General features: G+C 39.3%; 1 protein-coding gene across 1 annotated transcript in view; it reads left to right on the top strand.

The window, feature by feature from the left end:
• The window catches only part of mtor (mechanistic target of rapamycin kinase), an 83,288-nt gene that overhangs the window by 45,314 nt on the left and 15,559 nt on the right, over positions 1-22,415 (top strand). Inside the window, exons 30-41 of the mRNA XM_077578547.1 lie at positions 520-659; positions 3,830-3,930; positions 4,353-4,468; positions 8,439-8,516; positions 9,143-9,250; positions 10,631-10,756; positions 12,342-12,473; positions 13,699-13,814; positions 16,095-16,212; positions 19,149-19,346; positions 21,930-22,018; positions 22,228-22,324. Coding sequence (XP_077434673.1) covers positions 520-659; positions 3,830-3,930; positions 4,353-4,468; positions 8,439-8,516; positions 9,143-9,250; positions 10,631-10,756; positions 12,342-12,473; positions 13,699-13,814; positions 16,095-16,212; positions 19,149-19,346; positions 21,930-22,018; positions 22,228-22,324 — 1,419 coding nt within the window. The remainder of the gene's footprint in view (positions 1-519; positions 660-3,829; positions 3,931-4,352; positions 4,469-8,438; positions 8,517-9,142; positions 9,251-10,630; positions 10,757-12,341; positions 12,474-13,698; positions 13,815-16,094; positions 16,213-19,148; positions 19,347-21,929; positions 22,019-22,227; positions 22,325-22,415) is intronic.

The following is a 22,415-nucleotide window of genomic DNA, read 5'->3' as shown; positions in this document are numbered from 1 at the left end:
AACTTCTTATACACATGCCTAGAGAAAAGACATGCCTTGTAAGGTGGATGACAGTAATTTCTGGACTACAAGGCGCACCTGACTATAAGCCGCGCTAACTACATTTGGGGAATACTTGGAGAGTTTGTTACACATATAAGCCGCTTTAAGCCGCAGGTGTTTCAATATTACTGCACCGGGTTCCCGCTACTTTCTTTTCCATAACGAGGGCGCAAATTGTCTCGCTCTCGTTCTCTCGCCTTCTATATTTGGGCTCACTTGGTTTCTTTTGCTCTTTCTGACGCTCTTGCGCTCCCTTTATAGTGCGCCCCCTTGTGATCTGATGGATAAGCCGCACTTTTGTATTAGCTGCAGTGAAAAAAGTAGCGGCTTGCAGTCCAGAAATTTATGTACTAAGATTGGACTTTTTGCTACAATTCATGTTTGATGTTTTACAAAAAAAAGTAAGACTATAATTGCCTTACTTTTGTAATTCATCGGTCCAAGCAATGCTGTTTTATATGTCTGCTTTTTGATTAGGAAATCCAAGCCACTTGGTATGAGAAGCTCCATGAGTGGGAAGATGCTCTGGTGGCATATGACAAGAAGATCGACATGAATAAAGAGGATCCAGAGCTCATTCTGGGCAGAATGCGCTGCTTAGAGGCCCTAGGAGAATGGTATGTGATTATATATTATTATATTATTATATATATCTTTAGTTTGACATCAGAAGTGCCATTCTCTACTACTCTAGCCTTTCAGGTGTGTGCGCAAACACTTAATTGTGAATTAATCAACTATGTCCTATCAGTTAAAGACTTTCATCATTAATAATATTATTCTTCATGTATTTATTTTTTGTCCCTGTGCAGGACAGTGACTTAGTTAGTCAATGTGGTGCAAATGTGTTAATTATACCTGTGATCTCTGCCTTAACAGCCTTTTCCAAATCTGTCCTGACAAAATTCCCTTTGAGGGGGTGAAAAGATTAAAAAAAGGTTCCTTTGAGTTGACTGAAGTAATTCAATACGGAAAGAATGAACAGACGGCCAACTCTGGTTAGAGGTGCCGTCACTCTACTGAGAGCTTACCATAGCGACAAAGAGCATTCTTAGGGAAAAAGACAGTAATGTCAAAAAGATCCAAAAGCTCTGTCACTGACATTCTGACATTAAACAGATGGCAATCTACTTATGTAACTGTCTTGTGTGATTGTTGTCAATGGTGTCTTTTTGGTAAATGATATGTTATTTATTTAGCAAGAAAATTATTTTGCTGAGGTTGGGCTTTGTGTGAACTGTAGCGTCTGAAGATTATATAACATTTGACATGGTCATGAGTAAATGAAGATCGGATTTTTTGAGAACACATAGTTTCCTGTCAGGTTAAGGGATATTGTTCAGATCCTCACTGTGCTAATCCAAAACTGGCGTCAAAGAGCTTAAGTACATTTATAGTATTAATTTAGGAAAGCGTTTGAAGGCTTTAGTTAAAATACCAATCATAACATTTAAAAGGACACATGTATTAAAGTAGTAACCCTTTAAAATACTAAATATTTCTGCTGTTCAAAATACAGCGTACCTTCTAAATTTAGACCATTAAAATGCATTTAATCTGCTCCAGGATTACTTTGCAATGTTTTAAGTATCATTAAACATTATTTACTAGGAGTATCAATTAGGTTAACAATTGTATAAAATAAATCAAATGTCCTTCAGTAATGTTTTCAATGAGTAAATGATTAAAGCGTAATGCAGAGATGATTTGTCTGACTGGTGTGACTCACACATTCCACTTTTTAACGTAGGGGTCACCAATTCCGGTCGTCTAGGCCATCCCCTATTCTGCAAATTTGAGATGTTTCCCCTCTGCAACACACTTGATTCAAATGATCTGCTCATTAGCAATCTTAGCAGAAGCCTGATAGTAATCCTGATCATTTGAATCAGGTGCGTTAGAGGAGGGAAACATCTAAAACATGCACTGGATAGGGCCCTTTGAAGTGACTGCTGTTTCAACATAATGTTGTAGAATTTAAAAACAACAAAACAATTAACTTGACTTAACAAACAACAAGGTGTGTAGTGCCATTTGAGGCTTACTGGTTTGAATGAGACTACTTACAACATTACAACTAGTTTTAAGTTGATGGTTCATCAGAAGAGTTGTGAAAATATTTTATTAAGGTTGAAAAGTTGGAACTTCCAGTGTATATTCTTTTTCTCTATTCACATCCACAAAATGTCAAAGACAATAATAACACTTGTTAAGAACTAAAGAAAGAAGTAATGTAAAAAAAAAAAAAAAAAAAAAAGAAAGTAAACACCCACAAAATAGGAGCATCCAGGCACAATTTGGATTTCTCTGCTCCTTGAGCTCGATCACCTTATTTCGGTGGAGGGGTTAATTTGTCCCAAGGATCTTATGAAATCAGCTTTCAGAGGCTTACGGCCTCTATACACCCATTGATTTTGTCAGTTGGAAAGTTGGCTGAGCATCTATGAATAGGTGTAGTGCATACCATCAGCATATCAGAGCCATTGGCAAACTGTTAATTGGCCGTCGGGGGTGTTCTTTTCCCCGATTCAACATGTTGTATCAGCATCAGATGTCGTGCCAATTGATCACTTTGATTCTAGTGCTTGAGACATTTAACGGAAGTGATGAATGCAAACAAACGGTGAAGAGGAACAGTCTCAAGAAGATGGCACGCACAGGTTGTCCTCATAGTCATACTGACAACATTGACAGAAAAAAGTGAAGAGCAATTCAGCATGATTTAGGATAGGCAACAGGGTACGACATTAGGGCGAATGCTTACGTGCCAAGATCAACTCTGTTGGCACAACTTTGCAGTTTCATGAATCAAGTGAATTAAGAAAGAAAATGTGATGATTTGGTCTCCTGTAGGACTGTCTGTCCAGCACTGATTGTTCTGCTATAGGTGCAGTCATTCTTTAAGAAAAATGCATTGTGGAATATGCCGCTGTATGAGATGTAATGAATATATGAATGAAAAATTATATTGTTAAAAAAATAAAAAAAAACTTGAGCAATATCTCATCCAAGAGCCAGTACTTTGCGTTTTAAAAAAAAAAAAAAAATTATAAACCTGCATTTACTGAAATTAGCTCATCCAAGTGCAATAAGCCCTATGAAGTAAATCATTGTCACTTCATATCTAAATTATAAATGGAATTTGGCATGGTGAAGCATGTGGCTAGCACGTTTGCTTCACAGTCAGAGGAACCGGGCTCAAATATATCCAATTTTTCTGGATCTACACTAAAATAAAATGTGTTCTTCTTTGGTCCATTTCACACTCCTCAAATAGGTTTTGCTGGAGAGAACTTGGCAGACCTCCACCATGACTGAACAATCGAATTTAACAGTTGTGATGTCATGAATTTTGTCATTGAGATTTATGCACTCTGCATAGCAAAATTTAGGAAAAATGTTGCAGTGCTAACCTCAGTTTAAAAATTCCTGCATCCTGTGTCTCTGAAACCATGCTACAATTTAATAGGTTATCCTATGTGCGACCTTTTCACAAGTTTTGTACAAATTCGATTAAGCATTACATTGTGGACAAAGCTGACAAACTCGCCAGTGCACAAAATGCAATTAAAATGACCCAATTGTCCTTTGGATACTTGATACAGTACTTTAGAGCACTGAAGCCTTTTATTTTGTATAAACATTAGAGGCGTACCTTTCCGATTTTCCCCCACCGCCCCCTCTTCATTTTCCAAATTGTGTGCCCTTGGAGGTATTTAAGATTTCACTGTGTTTTTTTTTGTATATGCACACTTGTAACCCATGCTGATTTTTATTGTTTTTTAAGGGGTCAGTTGCACCAGCAGTGCTGTGAGGAGTGGACTCTTGTCAGTGAAGAAACCCAAGCCAAGATGGCTCGTATGGCTGCTGCGGCCGCTTGGGGACTGGGTAATTCAGATACTTTTTAATCACATCAATCTTAAGCATAAGCTCTAGTAAAGAGTAGCTAATGAGGAGTAGGTTTCAGCGAATTGTATGCATTTCGAGCCACAGACAATTCAGCAAATGGGTAGCTGACCGATACAGTGCCAATGAAATATGAAGATTCGCCACCTCGCATAACATGGAAGCGGCCAACCATAACATTGACCATTATGCGTTAAATGGTGGAGGAAAAATGTGCCACTGTCAAAGCGCATCCCGCATGAGATTTGTGGTCTGTGACTTTGCCATCAAAGCTGTCTATATGAAAGCTATCTTTACTGCATATGATTTACAAATCATGTTTTTTGTCCTTGCATTATGTAATTGGTCAGCTAAGGTGAAACGATCATCACATTTCTTTTTATAATTGATTGTTTTTCCTTCAGGACACTGGGACAGCATGGAGGAATACACATGCATGATCCCAAGAGACACACACGACGGTGCCTTCTACAGGGCAGTGCTAGCCTTGCATCAGGACCTGTTCTCATTGGCCCAGCAGGTATGTTACCTCATCATATTTGAAATACACCCAATGGAGCGAACTTCCACCCCCCATTTACTGTACAGTGCATTAAGACTGTATTTTTAGAAAACTTAAACACATGCCATGGGATTGCACAATAGCCTCACAGTTTCTGGACTTTCCATTAGTCTTTTGAGCAATCCATTAAAAGTGTACCTCATCAGGCAAACTACTATAAAGGAACAAAAATGTCTACGTATATTCCAGACTCGATCAAATTCCCTCATTGCCTTATTATGTTCGCAATGGGTTTGTTTAATAATGTGAAACCTATATGGTGTTGAAACATTATGTAACTTGCATTTGAAGCATTAAATCGTAATTTTCAGGTTCACACGGTTCACAACCTGTTCCTTTCTGCAGGGTGTGGTGGAAGATAGGATACAGTAAGAGTCCTCGTTCCTGTTACTATTTGTGTCGGAAAGGAAAAAATGAATAAAACAAAAAACTGTATAACAACAAAATACAAAACATGCTGAATATATACATATACAGTTGTACACTAGGGGTAAGATGATGGAGTTGGGGCTACAGTGTCGCAGCTGAGCAATTGTGGATTTGGTGCAGTACCAAATGCAAAAAGCATCTGTTTACTAAAAGGGTCATTCCATGTCATTTCATCAAATTTTTGACAATCTTCGTGACAATCACATGTGTAGTACATTTATTGATAGGAAAAATCTAATTATTACGTCTCTACTGTCATTAGTTCTCGCATGAAAAATCTGTGTAGTTTAGATGTTTTTGTAAAAAAATCTCTGAAAAGCCATTTTTAAACTGCAAAATCTGGAAAACACTCTCACCTGTAGCCTTCAAAATGTCTCCAGTCAATGTTTGTTACTAATAGCCTCCAAATTTGGAATGTCAGGTGTGGTGCATCATTATAACATATCCCAAAATCGGGCTTCTCAAAATGATATTGCAAATTTGAAGAGCGGCTGACCTCCCAGTTTTGCCTCTATCTTGGGTGTCATCTTAAACATTCTCCAAGATATGGATTCGTTTCACAGATATTGAGGCTCAAAAATGTAAGTAAACAAATGTTGACCCAACTTCAGAGCCATATTCCAAAAAATCTGATGAGCCCATGAAGGGTAAAAGCCATATACTATAGTAAGAATATTACAAGACATCTTTCATGATGCCTTGACTTCAAATGGCATTTGTTTAGAAAATGCATTTTATCTTCCAAATCAGTCCTATTCATATTAACACTCCATAGGCTAATGGTAAAAATCCCCCCTTAACAAGTGTAACTCAGCTGATTCTGTAGATTCTGATCACAAATGCTAACTGATCAGCCTGTGACTTTATCTCCCGTTATATGATGTTTACTGGTCAACAAGACCTGTTTGAACACTAAACCAGGGCCAAATGTGCTTTTCAAAACACAATTGTTTTTGTGTGAACATAGCCTTAAATGCTTCTCTGTATCACCTTAGTTACATACAACTTGGTAAATGATATGGTTCTGTATTTGTGGTATCTTGAACCTGCAGCCTTCTATCCCTTAAATCCATGTCCTTAGAGCCAAGTCCTTAATGCAAACGAGATGAGCTCATTGGAATACAGTACGTTGCCAACAGTTCTAATGAATACAAGCTTCACCATTGACAGACGTAAACACCTGTTCCTCCAATTTCCTGGGATTCATCCACCACGTCCCCTTTTCACTACAAAGCCCCTAAACTTGCTCTCTGTGCTCCCTCGGCCCTCCCCACCTCATCCCTCTAAGGCAGAGATTAGATCCAGGTGTGACCTATAGGATGCGGCGTCTGATGAATAGGGAAAGCTAACTTTTTACTCTTACTGACACCAGGCCGCTCAAAATGGATAATGAGCAATGAAAAGCAGATGGAGCACGGGTGAAATCTTAAATGTCAACATGAGCTCAGTCTAGTCCACCGGATGAGGTTCTTAATCCTCACACTTAAATTCTTTTGATTTCATATGGGCTGGTTGTTTTGCTGCTCAAGCAGACTTATGCTGGTTAAATCCCAAAGGGCTTCTGTGTCTGTGAATAGTTTTAGGTGACTTTGTAAATTGACTGTTCCAGCAATGATGCATAGCCATAGCAATCCCAGTGAAGCATTCTTCTGTAACATTACTGATGATATAAGCGGCCATCTACTGTGTATTTATTTAATTTTTTACATGTTTTAATCTTTTTAGGGACAGACTTCATACCAATGTTTGTCTCTACTGAGGGCAATTTGTCCCAAACCATTCATAAAGCAACATACATACCATGCTTGAATGGTATATTTAATGATATAGTAATGTCAGAGGAACCACATAAGTGCATATAAGCACAATATTTAAGGAAGAGAATAGATTGGGTCATATTTTTGTGTTGCCTATATCCAGACACTGCATTTATCAGGAGCCGTCTGGGCTGCACAAGTCCACTGAGGGCCCCAGTGCAGGAATTCAGGTGTAAACAGAACTGTAACTGAGGCTGTAAAGAAAAAGCCTCGTTGTCACCTCTTCACCATTTCTCTCCCACAGCCTCTCCTCTTGTTGTGCAAGCCTGCACAGGTGTTTTGGCACACCAATCTTCCTTTCCCTCCCTGTGGAAAATAATTACTGGTAGTTGGTCTGTAACAGCTGTTTGCCCTGGCTTGTGAAAACTTCCTCAGTCATGGGCCATCATTTGAACCTTTTTCAATTGACAGCTCCACAAAACATCATTTTTTACAGACAACAAATCAGTATTAATTCAAAGGAATACCATGCTTTGGGCATGACCATGTTCTGAATACAACACATCTTGAAAGATTGATTAAAACGTTTTGATCTACAAATTTTCTTGTATTCTCTTAGTCAGAAGCTTGTACTCCACCACCACCATTAAACATTAAACCAATAAAATTGACATTTATGATGTTGTAACCTTACTAATAACTATTTGAATGACAGTCTGCTCACTTTATGACATCTGGTTTCAAGTTGAATTCCTATATATTCATTAAATGTACAGTACTCTTTATATTTAGATACTGCTTGTGAAGTTAGTTGTTAGACAAATAAAATTATTGTTTCATTCCACAAATTAGTGTAAATCTGTAAATTTAGTAAATCATTTACACTAGAGATACCCTTGTGAGGAATAAGAGCGGTTAAGAAAATGGATGACAGTAAATCTATGACAGATTTATACTGGAAATTGAATAATTTTAAGTACAGCTGTGTATTCTTCCTCTAAGCTTACGTTGATCTTTTAACACAAATTGGGAGGTTGATCCTTATGTCACCCACAAAGCCCAAAAAATCAAAACATACACTGGGTTAATCCTTTGATGTTCCCTTAATTAATGTATTGCACAATAGTCAAAGAAAAAGCAAAGCAGGCAAAAGTCCTTTGATGCTCAATGAATTAAGGTCTTGCACAATAGTGACATCATGCATAGCAGTGGTTGAAACTCAGATCTTTTGTCCATATTGCTAATAAATAATTATATTCTCCCCACACTTGAGGTTACATGTCTTCCACGTGGTTGCTTTCAACAGTTCATTTTATCTAACACCTACCACTGAACAGTTAATTAAACTGCTTTGCTGTATGCACGGTCCTAAAGTCTTAGTCAGACTCCTCGTTCACTGTTGGCACCTAACAATGGTTCAGTAAGCCTGTGAGCCTTACCCTGCCTTCCCTCATTCTTGAAGTATTTTTACCAGTCCAGTACCATCTGCTTTTTATTCATTATTGTTCTTAATTGCATGCTACTGAATCAGTAACCAGCGCTGAAACTTTTGAATGAATTCAGAAGCTTATTCATAGATAGACATCAGGCATGCTTGCTTTTCCGTGACCCTGCAGATCCGGTCTTACAGAACACATTTTCCTATTTAAGACTACTATTATAAACCAGCAGGGTACATTTTTTGTGCGTGAGATCATTGTTGTCAACATCCAATCTATAATTGCATTGTATTTGTTTTGCAGTGCATTGACAAAGCAAGAGACCTCCTTGATGCTGAACTGACAGCCATGGCTGGGGAGAGCTACAGTCGAGCCTATGGGGTACATTAAAAAAATACTATATATATATATATATATACATACATGCACGCACGCACGCACACGCACGCACACACACATACATACATACAATGCGTGTAAATGTGTGTGTATGTATATACTGTATACTGTATACCATACTATATATATATATATATATATATCTGGAATTATTATTTTTTTGGTCATTATTCGTTTATTTTTTACTGTTCATGATGCAGTTCGACCGCACATCCCTAGCATATAGTCTTTACTTTTTACCCCTAGTTGAGATTTGTCATTTTGGAATTAGTGCCGCCCAAAAAAAAAAGAAAAAAGTACACTTTGAGGTAATCCTTTAATGCTTGCTGAACTCTGAGGTCTTGAATTTTGAAACCCTATTTAAAAGGCCTATTTTGCACAAAATGGTAATAGAATACCAGATATGACCACAGGGGTGCACAACTTCTCTAGAAGTTCAACAGTATCGTGTCCAATTCCAAAAAGCTGACATGTGAATAGCTGGTAATGGTCATGTTCTTGCGACAGCCACACATGTTCACGTGACTATTGTATTGTACATTTATGGCATTTTGTCCCAATAAATTTAAATGCTTATATCATAGCAAATGCGTTCATGTGTTTCCCAGGCAATGGTGTCGTGCCAGATGCTGTCAGAGCTGGAGGAGGTGATCCAATACAAGCTCGTGCCTGAGAGGAGGGACATCATTAGGGAAACATGGTGGGAGAGGCTTCAGGTAACCTCAGCCTTTCAACATATGATGTATGGGAGCGCGCACACACATGAACTCACGTGTTAAAGCTTAAACGCATCATCAGATGTTGAAAAGACTACTGCTGCTCATTGTATGCCAAACATCATACAGTTTGTGCGCACAACGGTACACGAGTAGTTTCCCAGCCAAACTTTATAGTCGCAAAAGTATCAGGAAGCATGCTCCTCTGTCTCTGAATTGGACAAGTTTTATGGCAAGTCAAACTTAACTTTCTTTTATCTATCAAGGTAGTAGTATTTATTGGTGCTAAGAGTTGTGCTCGCTGTTTTCAATTTATAATCGAAGTATGTGTGATCTGATGTTTCAATTGAATATCAACCAGCATTGTGAGGGACAAGTGTTGTTGGTTTCTCATATTTGGTCAGGGAATAATTTCATTATTTGAGTTGAAGTTTGAATGTGTCTGTTGACAAAGGTTGACTCCTCACCACTATTACTTCAAACTGAAAAGCAGCTTGTTTCATCCCGGTCTATCCGTTTTCTTCTCACGGTTTGCAATGGCACCTGGCAAATTCCTTTCTGTGACTTTTCAAAGCTTTCAGAGCTAACAGTTGAAAAGAGAGCATTTCCAGACACACTGAATCCCTACCACAGTAAAATGTAGGTACTCTTGATCAGACTACCTTTTTTTCCAATCATAAAAGATGGGATTTGTTTTGTGAGGACCGTTCGGAGCAAATACACTGACTTTATAATGCCAACACCAGAGCTGTATGGACAGACAGCCTTTTTTCCTGATCATAATGATTCATTTGCGATTGACCTCACGCATCTGTCAAATAGTCCCTGTCCTACTCCTCAACTACGCCTTCTACTTTATTTTATTTTTAAGTAGCCTGCGCCTTAATCTGTAGGCGATTATCATGCATGATTGGTTTTCCAGACGTTTGTTTCTGTCAAGTTGACTCAAACTTGTAAAAATTGAGATCCCCTCAGAAACTTTGCCACAACAAGGTTTTTGCCCATCTCTAAAATGGATTGAAATATGGTCATCGCTTTATTGCAAGACTTAAAATATTGAGTTACACAATTTTGCTCTTTCATGCAAAAAGAAGAATGTATAATACTGCCTTCCTCATGTAAATCATGTCAGAGCAGAGGATGCCAGCGATTAGTTCTTGAAAATACATAAAAGTGTATGTCTGTTTTTTGTTCTGGCGCATGGAACCAGACTCACGTGTGGGGGTGTTGAAAATGCCTCCAGAGGTTTAACTATACAGCTCTCTTGTGTCAATAACATAAATGATAAGAGTAGGTGCCTGGCTTCAAAGACAGGAACAAAAGAGTATTTAATTTGTGCTTTTTTTGTTGTTCTTTGTGTGTGCGTGTGTTTTCTCTCAGGGTTGTCAGCGTATTGTAGAGGACTGGCAAAGGATCTTGATGGTCAGGTCACTGGTGATCAGCCCCCATGAGGATATGAGGACGTGGCTGAAATACGCCAGCCTCTGTGGCAAGAGTGGACGTCTGGTAAGAACATTTCCCGGAAGCAGCCACACACTTCTGTTTTGTGTATTCTCATTCAAAATAAAAAAAATGTAGATTTATTTGCAACAAACAACAGAATACCTAAAAACTCTGGTTGTTTTTGCAACATGCTGAAGGTCATTGTCCGTCTGCACTGTAAAGCGCTGTCCCCACCATGCTTTACTGATGAGGGGGAACTCTTATGTTTTGGATCACGAGCAGTTCCTTTCCTTCTCCATACTTTTGTCTCCCCGTCACTTTGATACAAGTTGATCTTTGTCTTTTTTTTTTCGATCTGGCTTTCTTGGCTTACATCTTGTAGTGAGCCCTCTGTATTCACTCTGGTGAAGTCTTCTCTTGATCATTGTCTTTTACACACTTAGACATACTGTACCTGCTGGAGAGTATTTTTTACTCTTCTGGCCAACTGTTGTGAATAGTTTCTTCTTCACCAGGGAAAGAATTCTTTGGTCATTTTACCACAGTCATTTTCTGTGGTCCTCTGGGTCTTTTGGTGTTGCTGAGCTCACCCGAGCGTTCTTTCGTTTTAAGAATGTTCCAAACAGTTGATTCGGCCAAACCTAATGTTTTGGTAGGTCTATGATGGGTTTGTTTAGATTTTTTACCCTAATGATGGCTTGAGGTTTATGGTTGGTCTTGGTCTTTCGATATGACAGCAAGTTGACAGTAACATATAACAAATAGGAGTAGCATGCATGATATGAAATCTAGAACTTTTATCTGCTTCTTTTAATTGGGATAATGAGGGAATAATACACACCTGGCCATTGAGCAATTAAACAACCAATTGTCCCATTACTTTTGGTCCCTAAACAAGTGTGAGACAAATGGATGTAAATACACTCCAATTGGAATTAAAGCTGAAAATGTTCTTGTTCATGTTGTTTCAAAACTTTTGTGGTGGTGTTTAAAGCCCAAAAGATGAGAATGGCAAATTAATGTGTGCACAATTCTGTATAATCCTGTGAAACACGAGTGGAATGATGTATTTTATTTAATCTGCTTTCAAAAATGCAAATATGAAGTCTGTTCAACCTTTTTGGACCATGGTCACGGCAAGGGTCTCTTAATCTTGTCTCTTAATTTGTGGGTGTGCTCATTTCAAGTATTTTCCATCTTTTGCCTCACTGTTCTTCTCATTAATTGCAAAGTATTGCAGACAATCAGCCACGCACACACACGACCCCACAACATGCTTAAATGACAACATGCTTGAATGACTAACTCTGATGTAACTGAAAGTGAAAGCAATGGCAAGCATAATGGGGAATGTGAATACAGTGTGTTGGAAAAAATGACTCAAGTTCTAAGACTGTTCTTTTTCTCATTTAAACTTCTTTGCTTCCCAAAAGCTTCCTCATAACTTTTTTGTGCCCACTTCCCTAAAGTTGTGTCATGGCCGTTATATAATGAAGGTCTGTCTATAAGGTCTGAAGCCCTCTAAGTTTTTCCAAAATGACACACAAGGTGGTGTATGCCTTTACTGTCTATAACCTTCCTGACACTGTTCTTCATCCTGCTGTGATGCATTTACCCATTTTTTACTTTCTCGCCGCCCTCTCTCCAGGCTTTGGCCCATAAGACTCTGATTCTTCTTTTGGGTGTAGACCCCTCCAAGCAACTTGATCATCCACTGCCCACAGCCCATCCACATGTCACCTATGCTTATATGAAGTATATGTGGAAGAGTGCCCGCAAGGTAAGCACAAGCAACCTCTCATTTTGGTCACCCTTCTTAATGGAAATACACTAATACAAGGAATTGGAAGTTTCAAGCTATCAGTCTTGTGACCACTTAATATTATTTTCGCACATCCTGTCTGGGCTCGGTCAGTTTGACTCTGCATGTCGGCCTACGGCCGCAGACTTTTATATTTCCATCACAACTGTTAAGACAGCCTGTAACGTTAGACGTCCATGAGTCAGTCGTTCAAGAGCAGCGGTTTATGATTTATGGCGTAAAAGTTGGATAAAAAACATTTTGTTTCCAATAAATTCCTTGCAATTGAAGTCCTGCAGAGAAACTTTGATTCACTAGAGAGTTGAGACTTTTTTTTTTTTTCCCATGTAATTTCAAAGTTAAAACAAAACTAAGACTCATGAGTAATTGTTTTAAATTTGGCAAATAAGAAGTAAATAATAATGAATGTAGTTGTGTGTACTCATACAGCACAGATGTCAAATTAATTTTTGTTATGGGCCACATCATAGTTACAGTTACCTTCAGAGGGCCATTATGACTTTGAAACCATATAAATGTTTAATCGTCTCATCATAGTATTACATATACAGAAAAAAAAATGATGGAAAAACAGCTTTGCAATCTGAAGTCAAGGATAGTAGTTAATAAACTAATGTTGAAGTTACAGTAAAAAAGGGTTTTGGTATCAAGAAAATGCTTGGATATATGTGCATAGGCCAATTCTACAAAAGAAAAAAAAATCGCAATACATCAGACTATGTTCTTCACCTTTTTGCTTGTTCAGGTGATCTTACTACACCTTATTTTGTTCTTAATGTTTTCATTAGCTTTAAAGACCTAAAAAACAAGCACTAACTTCATCCCACATTGCAGAAACATCTGTTAGTTTAAATCAAGAATGTGTGTGAATGACTGGCTATGAGTCCAAGGTTTACATTGCCTCTCGGCTCTCGCCCAAAGTAAGCTAAAATGGGTTTTTGCTCATCTGTGACACTGAAAAGGATAAGCAGTAAAAAAGAGTAAATGATATAGAGTTCAGTTTATAAAGAAAGTATTTTTTTAATTCACAATAGATTACATTTACAATTTTTTGCCCTGCTCTCTGCTGCTGTTCCATCTTTATTTTTGTTTCTTTGTTTGGTTCAGATTGACACTTAAAGGTCAGAAAGCCCTCCTCGCTCTTTTTTTTTTTAAATAAAATTTTCATTTTGTGCTTCTTCAGATTGATGCCTTCCAGCATATGCAGCATTTTGTGCAAGGGATGCAGCAGCAAGCCCAGCATGCTATTGCAGCAGAAGACCAAAAACACAAACAAGAGCTTCACAAACTGATGGCAAGGTTTGTCCCGCAACACCCCGTGCATATGGAAAGATGTTCAGGAGGCATACTTGAGCTAATAACTGTTCAAATCATTTGTGTCAGTTTTCTTTATTTTCATTGACAGGCTGTGTCTGTCTACATTATTAATGCTGTTTGGTGTGCCAACTGTCATATAGCCACATCAGCCAAAAGTCAAACTCAACATGCTAATTGAAGGAAAATATAGCTTTATGTTTTTTTCCTCTTTTAAAAAGTACCTTTCATTTCTAGGGTCTTTTTCAAGGTGAGCCAGACCCTTTGAGTGACTGAATAGTAAATGTTTGCAACACAAAATTAGCCCCTTTTCGCACTCTATTACGCACAGCCACTCATCAGCATCCCTAACATGGCACCATGCCGTCAAATGTCACAGATTGTGGTGTGTCTCCTCCGCAACACGTCGGTTTTTCACCTTCACGCCTCCCACTGAATGGTTGACTGACAGCTCTGGCAGAAAGGTGCAGCTCACTGTGGGAAACCATGCACAGCATGAAATCTTTTTCAAAATGTTGTCAGCTTAACATTCCGATGGTCTTCCTGTGTTGTCAGATTGTTGGTTGTCAGTGATTACGGAGATTTGATTCTGATTCAGAGTAATGGAAAATGGAAAGCAAAAACCTGCTCTGAATAGAATATTACTTTAAATAGAGATAATACTTCCATTCTAAATTGTTACACAAATATAAAACAGAATTGGACACTGCAGTATTAATATAAAACATTGCACCCCAACAAGTTACCACACGTACCGTGACACTGGATTCCTACTTTGTAATATACAAAGAAAAGAAAAGCACATGTATCTGTGATCCTTTCATACGTACTAGAATAAGGTGTTATTGCACACCCACTACAATAGGTGGCAGTTGTGTGCTCATTGTCAGGGTAACAGCAAATAATTGAGAAGCGCTGATTTGAGTGCAACCGTAGAATATCATTTTACATTTGTAGTATGTATAATATCTGTTACTTGATTCATTTTTTGTTTGCTGTACACACGAACATCAATTGATATGAGATCATATCCTTTTGATAATATCTACAAAGGTTTGTGAAGTGAATTGATCAAGAAGAACAAATAGGCGCTTTTTGCTTTTGACAAGATCTGCTCTGAGTTCCCTTCTGGCTCGGCTCCTTGCACAAATACACAGACATGGATCATTGCTTCTTATTAGTCACACATCAAAACAGAGAAAAGCGTGACAAGTTGAAAAAAGACCTGGGCTATTTTGGAAAACTCATTTCACCCACCCAAGAGGGATGCTAGTTGTCTGAGGAATATATGCTAGTGACAACAACAGTATCTTGTCAGACAAGGACAGGCTCCCTCCAGCCAAGCTGACACACTTTAAATAATACAGGTTGGATGTGCGGTATGGGACAGGCCTGGCTCGGCCCGACACTGTGTCCACACAATCACAGGGACATCCCTCCGCAGACGAATCCTATCTAGTGTGACTAAGCTCTGTAACCTGGCATCACCAGTCCAAATCACACCTAGTTCTGACATCCCCTAACGTCCACACACCCTCTGCTATTTTCCCAAAAGTCAACCTGTTAGACATTTGCTGCAGTTTTAGGAAACCTTTTGGCATTGATACGTGAAACCGGACTGCATGCCTGCACGGAAAAGTGCTCAGGAGAAATTACATAATCTCCATAAAAACAATTTAGTTTAGGTATTCTGCAAATGGGCCTTAGACTGTTGGATTCTTGATCGAAGGGATGACAACACCATGTGTACCAAGTGCTCAGTTTGACATGTGTGAATTTTTTATTCAGCTTTTGCCAGACACCAGTAGTTTGCTTGTGAACGTATTACCATCCAGAACTTGATGGATGAAGTACAATACAGCAGAGCTCCATGTAACTAAAGAAAAAAGCAGTTTGGATAATTAAGTAGACCCTCTGGATGTACTCCCAAAACCTTTCAGCACGTATGTGAAGTTTTTATTACAGAGAGATTTAAAAATGCCCCCTTGCTTCTCCCAAAGTCAAAACAGAATTGGTTCCTTTTTTGATCAACTGTCCTTAGTGCTCTGAATGTTACTTATCACGTTTTAGAAGCTGCAACATCATAATTATAATCCTCAGTACTACCATTTTACTGCTCATGCGGTCATGTCATACAAGTGCATATAAAATTAAACATGTCCCTTTTTAAAATGGATGGGTTTTTTTCCTGATGTAATCGGAAAAAAAGAGACCATTATTTATGAATGGAATCATTTATGGGACCTTTTTCTTTCCTTTGCACAGATGCTTCTTGAAGCTGGGAGAGTGGCAGCTTAGTCTTCAGGGCATCAATGAGAGCACCATTCCAAAAGTCCTGCAGTATTACAGTCATTCCACCGAGCACGACCGCAACTGGTACAAGGTCAGCTCCATCCCTGCTCTTTACACTCTAACCATTCTCTTTTGACCTCTCTGGCCACCAGCTGTGTCGTCCATGGTACACAGCATATACACACTTTTTCAGTCAGCATTGTGTATACCCACTTCTAATTCCCCGTGATGTACACCATTCAGAAATATATGTGAGCCAGATTACCCTAACCTGGCAATAGCCGGATTGATAATTGTAATTCATTCAAGGGAGTTCTCACATTATCAATCTGGAACGTCACTCGGCAGATCCGTTGGGAAAGGAGAGACTTGCTGTACAATACTTCAAGCTGATTGGACGATGCGACATCTTTTGCACGTTTGTTTTGACCAATTATGGCAATGGTTGAAAATGTCATCTTCGGTTTCATCTTGGAGGGGGGTGGGGGGGCGCGCGGGCGCACGAACATCTTTACCAGATAAAAATACATGAAGCGCCTCTCGCTGTTCAACATTCAACAAGGAAATGGTGAGTAATTCTGCAAGAGCAGAATTAATTGCAGTGTCCATTCGTCCATGTTAGGTTTGTTTGTTTCCCCCGCGGGGCATCGGCGCTTACTGGTTTCGTCACAGCTGCCTGACCCGCCCTAAACAACGCCTGATTGGTCCGACCTAAAAAAAAGTCTGTTGCAAACGTATCAGCGGAAGAAGTACAAGATATATTCTGGTAGTATTTGTGAACAAATACTGCTAGAATAAGCTTGCTGACAAGATTAAGATTACGGTACCCATTTTTTACTCAAGGTGGTGAAGCCATGACCCATCCTCCTCTACCTTTGATTGCTGCCTTCACTGATTAGGTTGGCTATCTTTAGGTATGAGTACTGATGAGCCCATCAGAGGCAGCTGGGGAAAATAATCCTTCAAATAATGTCCTGAACTGTGATGACAGGCTGGATATTTAGCTCAACGGAAGCACTTTGCGCTCATAAACTGGAGACTTGCTCATGGTGTGGGTTCAATCCCCAGGGTGGGCGCTGCCAGTTACACACCAAATACATGATCTGGTTTAGTTTTATAGTTGATTTTAAAGGGGATCTATTGCGGTATTTTAAGCCCTTCCACAGTTAACTATAGGCATTTAATGGTTAAATCTTACTTTTGACACCATGGCGATGTACAGTAATTTCTAGACTACAAGCTGCTACAGTTTTCACTTGCATTCAACCCTGTGGCTAATGCAAAAGTGCGGCATATCCATCAGATAACAATGGGGCGCACTATAAAGAAAGCGCAAGAGAGTCAGGCAGAGCAAAACAAAGTAAGTGAGCCCAAATACAGTAAGAGAGACAGAATGAGAGTGAGATAATTTGCGCCCTCATTATGGAACAGAAAGTAGTGGAAACCCGGTGCGGTAACATTAAAACACCTGCGGTTTACAGTCGGGTGCGGCTTATATGCGTAACAAACTCGAGTATTCCCCAAATTTAGCGAGCACATCTTATAGTTAGGTGCGCCTTATAGTCCAGAAATTACAATAATTTTTGGGGGAAATATTAGGTATTTTGCTGTCTTCTGTTCAGATTACAGGTACATTTATTAAAAATGGGGATTACTTTGAAGGATTACAATTTCTACGATGAGAGTGCGAGAGAGACACAGACAGAAAGAGACAGAGCGCGCACGGCCGCGCGAGTGGGATCGTTGCTACATATCGGGGAAGTGGGGACGAATGAACTGACTAGTCGTGTCCTCCACATGCGGGCAGTTTGAAAAAGCTTCACGGACGGGAGGAGGAAATGTCAACCGGTATTCACTGGAATTTACTCGTCTTGCTGAAGGAGCGAAAGTTTGAGCTGAGAGTCCAGCGGCATGCTGCGCGCTGTAGCTTCTTGCTAGCTAGCCCGCTAGCCTACAACTTTAATGTGAGTTACACCTTACAAACAAATCTTTCTCCCACCAATTTACTATTTAAACATCATACACAACATATACACGGCCAAACTTGTGACTGGAATGAATTGTATAACGATTGTATCCGTCTGTCTAAACTGTGAGGTGTGGTTGCTTTCAGTGACAGTTCGAAAACAGCATATGGCCTTCAATCAATCAATCAATCAATCAACCAATCTATAGCCTACATGTTTTTTAATTACACAAGGATTTTTGCTATTTGTAGGCTTCCCGGCTCCCTATCACCCACAAATAGCAAGGTCACATTGTATAGAATATATATTGTGGCGATATTTATTTTTATTTTGTCTTCATGAGCATACTCGGTATTGGCGTATTCCAAAAGTAATCCAAAGTAATCAAGTTACATTACTTTAATATTATAGTACATGGATTACGTTACTAACTACATTTTTTACCAGGTAGCTTGTAACTGTAACGGAATACAAAGGAAGCAACCCTCCCAACCCTGATTGTGAGCAAGTACAAATGACAGATTTTTTTGCAAATTTAGAGGATACACACTTCTCCAAGGTCCACTACACCACTACTGGCCACAGTAAAAAAAAAAAAGAGGAAAAAAAATACAGCTGTGTCAGCAGAAGTTAATTCCTAACAACGTTTATGTTCAGTCGGTGCATGGCCCATTTATATAGACAAGTGGATGGATACATTAAAAGTGCATCCTCTGGTGTATCAAAGAGTTCACGAAATTGCGGTCCCGGAAATGAGAGCAGGGGTTGTTGTTTTTTTGGTCCAAGCCAATGCTTCAGGCTACGGAATGTTTGCATTTGACTCACCTACTCAGCTTCCTAACCAACGTCCTTGCCAACTCCCTTAAGCTTTAAACCTTTCAATAGGTGGTTGCACAACCCAGCAAACATTACACAAACTCACGCTTTGTTTGGTTCACCCCTAGAAGACTTTTTGTCCCACCCTAAACTGGAAAATTACATCATGAGCCGTCATCATGGTGGAAGTCATTTCCAGTTGTTGCCTTGTTTTGTTGACTCAGCTTGTACCATCTTTTGGCAGGCCTGGCACGCCTGGGCAGTAATGAATTTTGAGGCGGTGCTGCACTACAAACATCAGAGTCAGGCTCGAGATGAGAAGAAGAAGCTGCGGCATGCCAGTGGTGCCAGTGCCAACAGTGAGGCCAGCAACAGCGACAGTGAGGTTGACAGCAATGACCACAGTCCTGCTCCCTCACCAGGACAAAAAAAGGTTAATGAGGTGAGAATGGTACCGAATGAAGAAATTCATTTAAACATGACTGAAATATTCAATTAGTGACTTAAGATCATACCACAGTCCATTGGACCAAGCAGTAGAGTAGGTATAATAATCCGGACTGCCTTATTTCACCAATTTTGAATTGAGATTTGCAAAAAAAATATCCAGACAAAAGAGCACCATTGTGGCACAGGGAAGGTGACAGTAGGGTTGTCTACTCTTAGATCTTGTTCACAACGTAGTCCATCATTGTCTTTGGAATGGTCACACAAACAAGCTTCTTTATGCTGGACAGTGCATAATAATATGTGACTTGCTGCTGAAAAGTGTCAAATAAAATAAGGTATAGGACCCAAAATCTATACAAATTTGCCCCAAAACTGATAATGTTACTGTTGCGACACATGGCTGACAGCTGTTAAGACGCCAACTCCCATCACATAACTAAACGCTATATTTAAAGTTCACTTTAAAACAACCACCGCTATTTTCTTAAAGGGATATTTGACTCGTGCCATGCAATAAGAAGATAATATTTTGTTTATAATTAATGAGTAACTTCATTATTTTTCATGAACAATTAATACCTTTAAAAACTAATTTTACCACTTGCTGTCGACTGAAGATAACATCACCTGTGCTGAGGAAATAGCTAACGAACAATCATGGCTCAGTTTGCTGACCAAACCCAGAAAACAGGTGAGCCATGATTGGTTGTTACCATTTTCCTCAGCACAGGTGATGTCATCTTCAGTTGACAGCAAGTGGCAAATTCCGTTTTTAAGCATATTAATTGTTTATGAAAAATAGTGAAGTTATCAACTTAACTATAGACAAAATATTAACTTTTTACTGCTGAAAATGGCTCAATGAGTCAAGTAAGATTAAATATCAAACCCAGAAGCAGCAGATACAGTACAATCAAAACAGCAGAGGCACCAGAATGTGTTCTGTTAAATGTGTATAGATTTAGTTAGTATGAAGAGGTAAGAAATCACACGACATACAATCACAACAGCCACAAGTTGACGGCTGAGCGCACTGAATTCTCTGCACAATATATAGGCCAAGCAATGTATTGTGATCACCTTCCGCCAATGATGGCCAAGTGGGGTGTATCACATGGATCATTTGATCGGATGTGTGTCTGACTCTTGACCTCTGCCTAACTTCTGAGAGACTGACTGACCGGGGTTCGCTCTAACCCAGATTAAAAACTACTGTCCTAGAAAAATAGAACACAGTGTATAATAGATATTTACTGTTACTTTCTTCATCCCGTGAGTGAAATTAAATAAGTCACAGCAGCAACATTTACAGAAACACTAATAATACTGTAAAGCAGTACAACCATCAAAGCACAAAAAGGAAATGCTTCCCTACCAAACTCCCAGATTTCCTAGATGGACTATGGAGGAAGTTAAACAAATTAAGTAATTTATACTTTTGTAAATATTACTTTTAATGATCTGTTAATATTCTCATTCATCCAGGTGATTATATTGTCAGGGCATTGAATCGATCACAACTGAACTTTTCAGGCTGCTTGAGAAGATGATTCACCTCTCATCTGAGGAGTTTGTGCCCAAAGAATTGATAGGGGAGCTGTAGTCTGAACCCAATTATGGTATTATTTATACTCTAAGACAGGGGTGGCCAAGTTCGGTCCTCGAGAGCCACTATCCAGCCTGTTTTCCATGTCTTCCTCCTTCAGCGCAGCTGATTCTAATGATCAGCTCATCAGCAAGCTTTGCAGAAGCCTGACAACGATCCTGATCATGAATCAGGTGTGTTAGTGGAGAGAATCATGGAAAACAGGCTGGATAGTGGCTCTCGAGGACCGAACTTGGCCATCTCTGCTCTAAGACAAACACTGGTACACCCCAAAGACTGAACACATACCCAGAAAAAAATCTGGTTGTATGCTGTCCAGTGAAAAATGCAATATTGGGAAAACCAAGCAGCCACTAAGCAGACACATATCATAACTAGATAGCTGTGTTCACTCTTCAGGTCACAACTTTACTGTCTACCTGCACCTCAGAGAAACAACACTCTTTTTGAGGACGGAAAAATTACATATCATTAAAAAATACTGCCTGAAGATATACTTTAGCTCAGTGGTGTCCAAACTCGGTCCTCGAGGGCCGGTAGTCCTGCAGGTTTTTGAGGTTTCCCTGCTCCAACGCACCTGTTCCAATCAACAAGGTCGTTATCATGCTTATGCAGAGCTTGCTGATGAGCTTCAGCTGTGTTGGAGGAGAGAAATATCCAAAACCTGCGGGACTACCGGCCCCCGAGGACCGAGTTTGGACACCACTGCTTTAGCTCAACCTGCCTTAGCTGACAGCCTATTGTTCTACAAGTTGAAGCTTAATGAACCAACAGAGCCTCACAGGTTGCAGCCAAATAATGCAGTGGACTCCATTGCTTCAAGCAAAGAATGATTAAGCAAAATCATGACATGATTTATTAATAATGGCATTTTTAACACTCAATTAAAAAATAAAATAAAAGATGATAGCAATGCTTATTAATAATTGCAGGTATATCGTGTTCCTCAATTTTTTTTCCCTCTCAAAGACATTGCTCCTGTACACGGTTCCGGCTGTTCAAGGGTTCTTCCGCTCCATTTCTTTGTCCAGAGGAAACAACCTGCAAGACACACTCAGGTGAGTCAAATAGCTGTAGTACTGCCATGAGTTGTCAAAGCAAACGCTTATCAGTAGACCTGTTATGTGGGTTTAAGGGGACCTCTAGTGGTCGGTTGTCCCCCTAATCTTAGTTTGGTCTGTATTAACTAGAAGAGCTCTTGAATCTCCAACAATCCATTGTCTCTGCTGCTAATCCTCACAATCTATTTTATTATTGTACTTTTTAGGGTTCTGACTTTGTGGTTTGACTATGGCCATTGGCCTGAAGTAAATGAGGCCCTGGTGGAGGGCATCAAGACCATCCAAATAGATACCTGGCTGCAGGTAAAACTTGCACACATACTATTGTCATCAAATTAAGATCAGAACAAATGAAATGTGTTTTTTTCATAGCTACAGTTTAGCTACCAATGTA

The sequence above is a fragment of the Vanacampus margaritifer genome, chromosome 1 (assembly GCF_051991255.1).
Source record: "Vanacampus margaritifer isolate UIUO_Vmar chromosome 1, RoL_Vmar_1.0, whole genome shotgun sequence".
NCBI classification, from domain to species: Eukaryota; Metazoa; Chordata; class Actinopteri; order Syngnathiformes; family Syngnathidae; genus Vanacampus; species Vanacampus margaritifer.
Note: the sequence above shows the minus strand (reverse complement) of the source record. Positions and strands in the feature narration are given on the sequence as shown.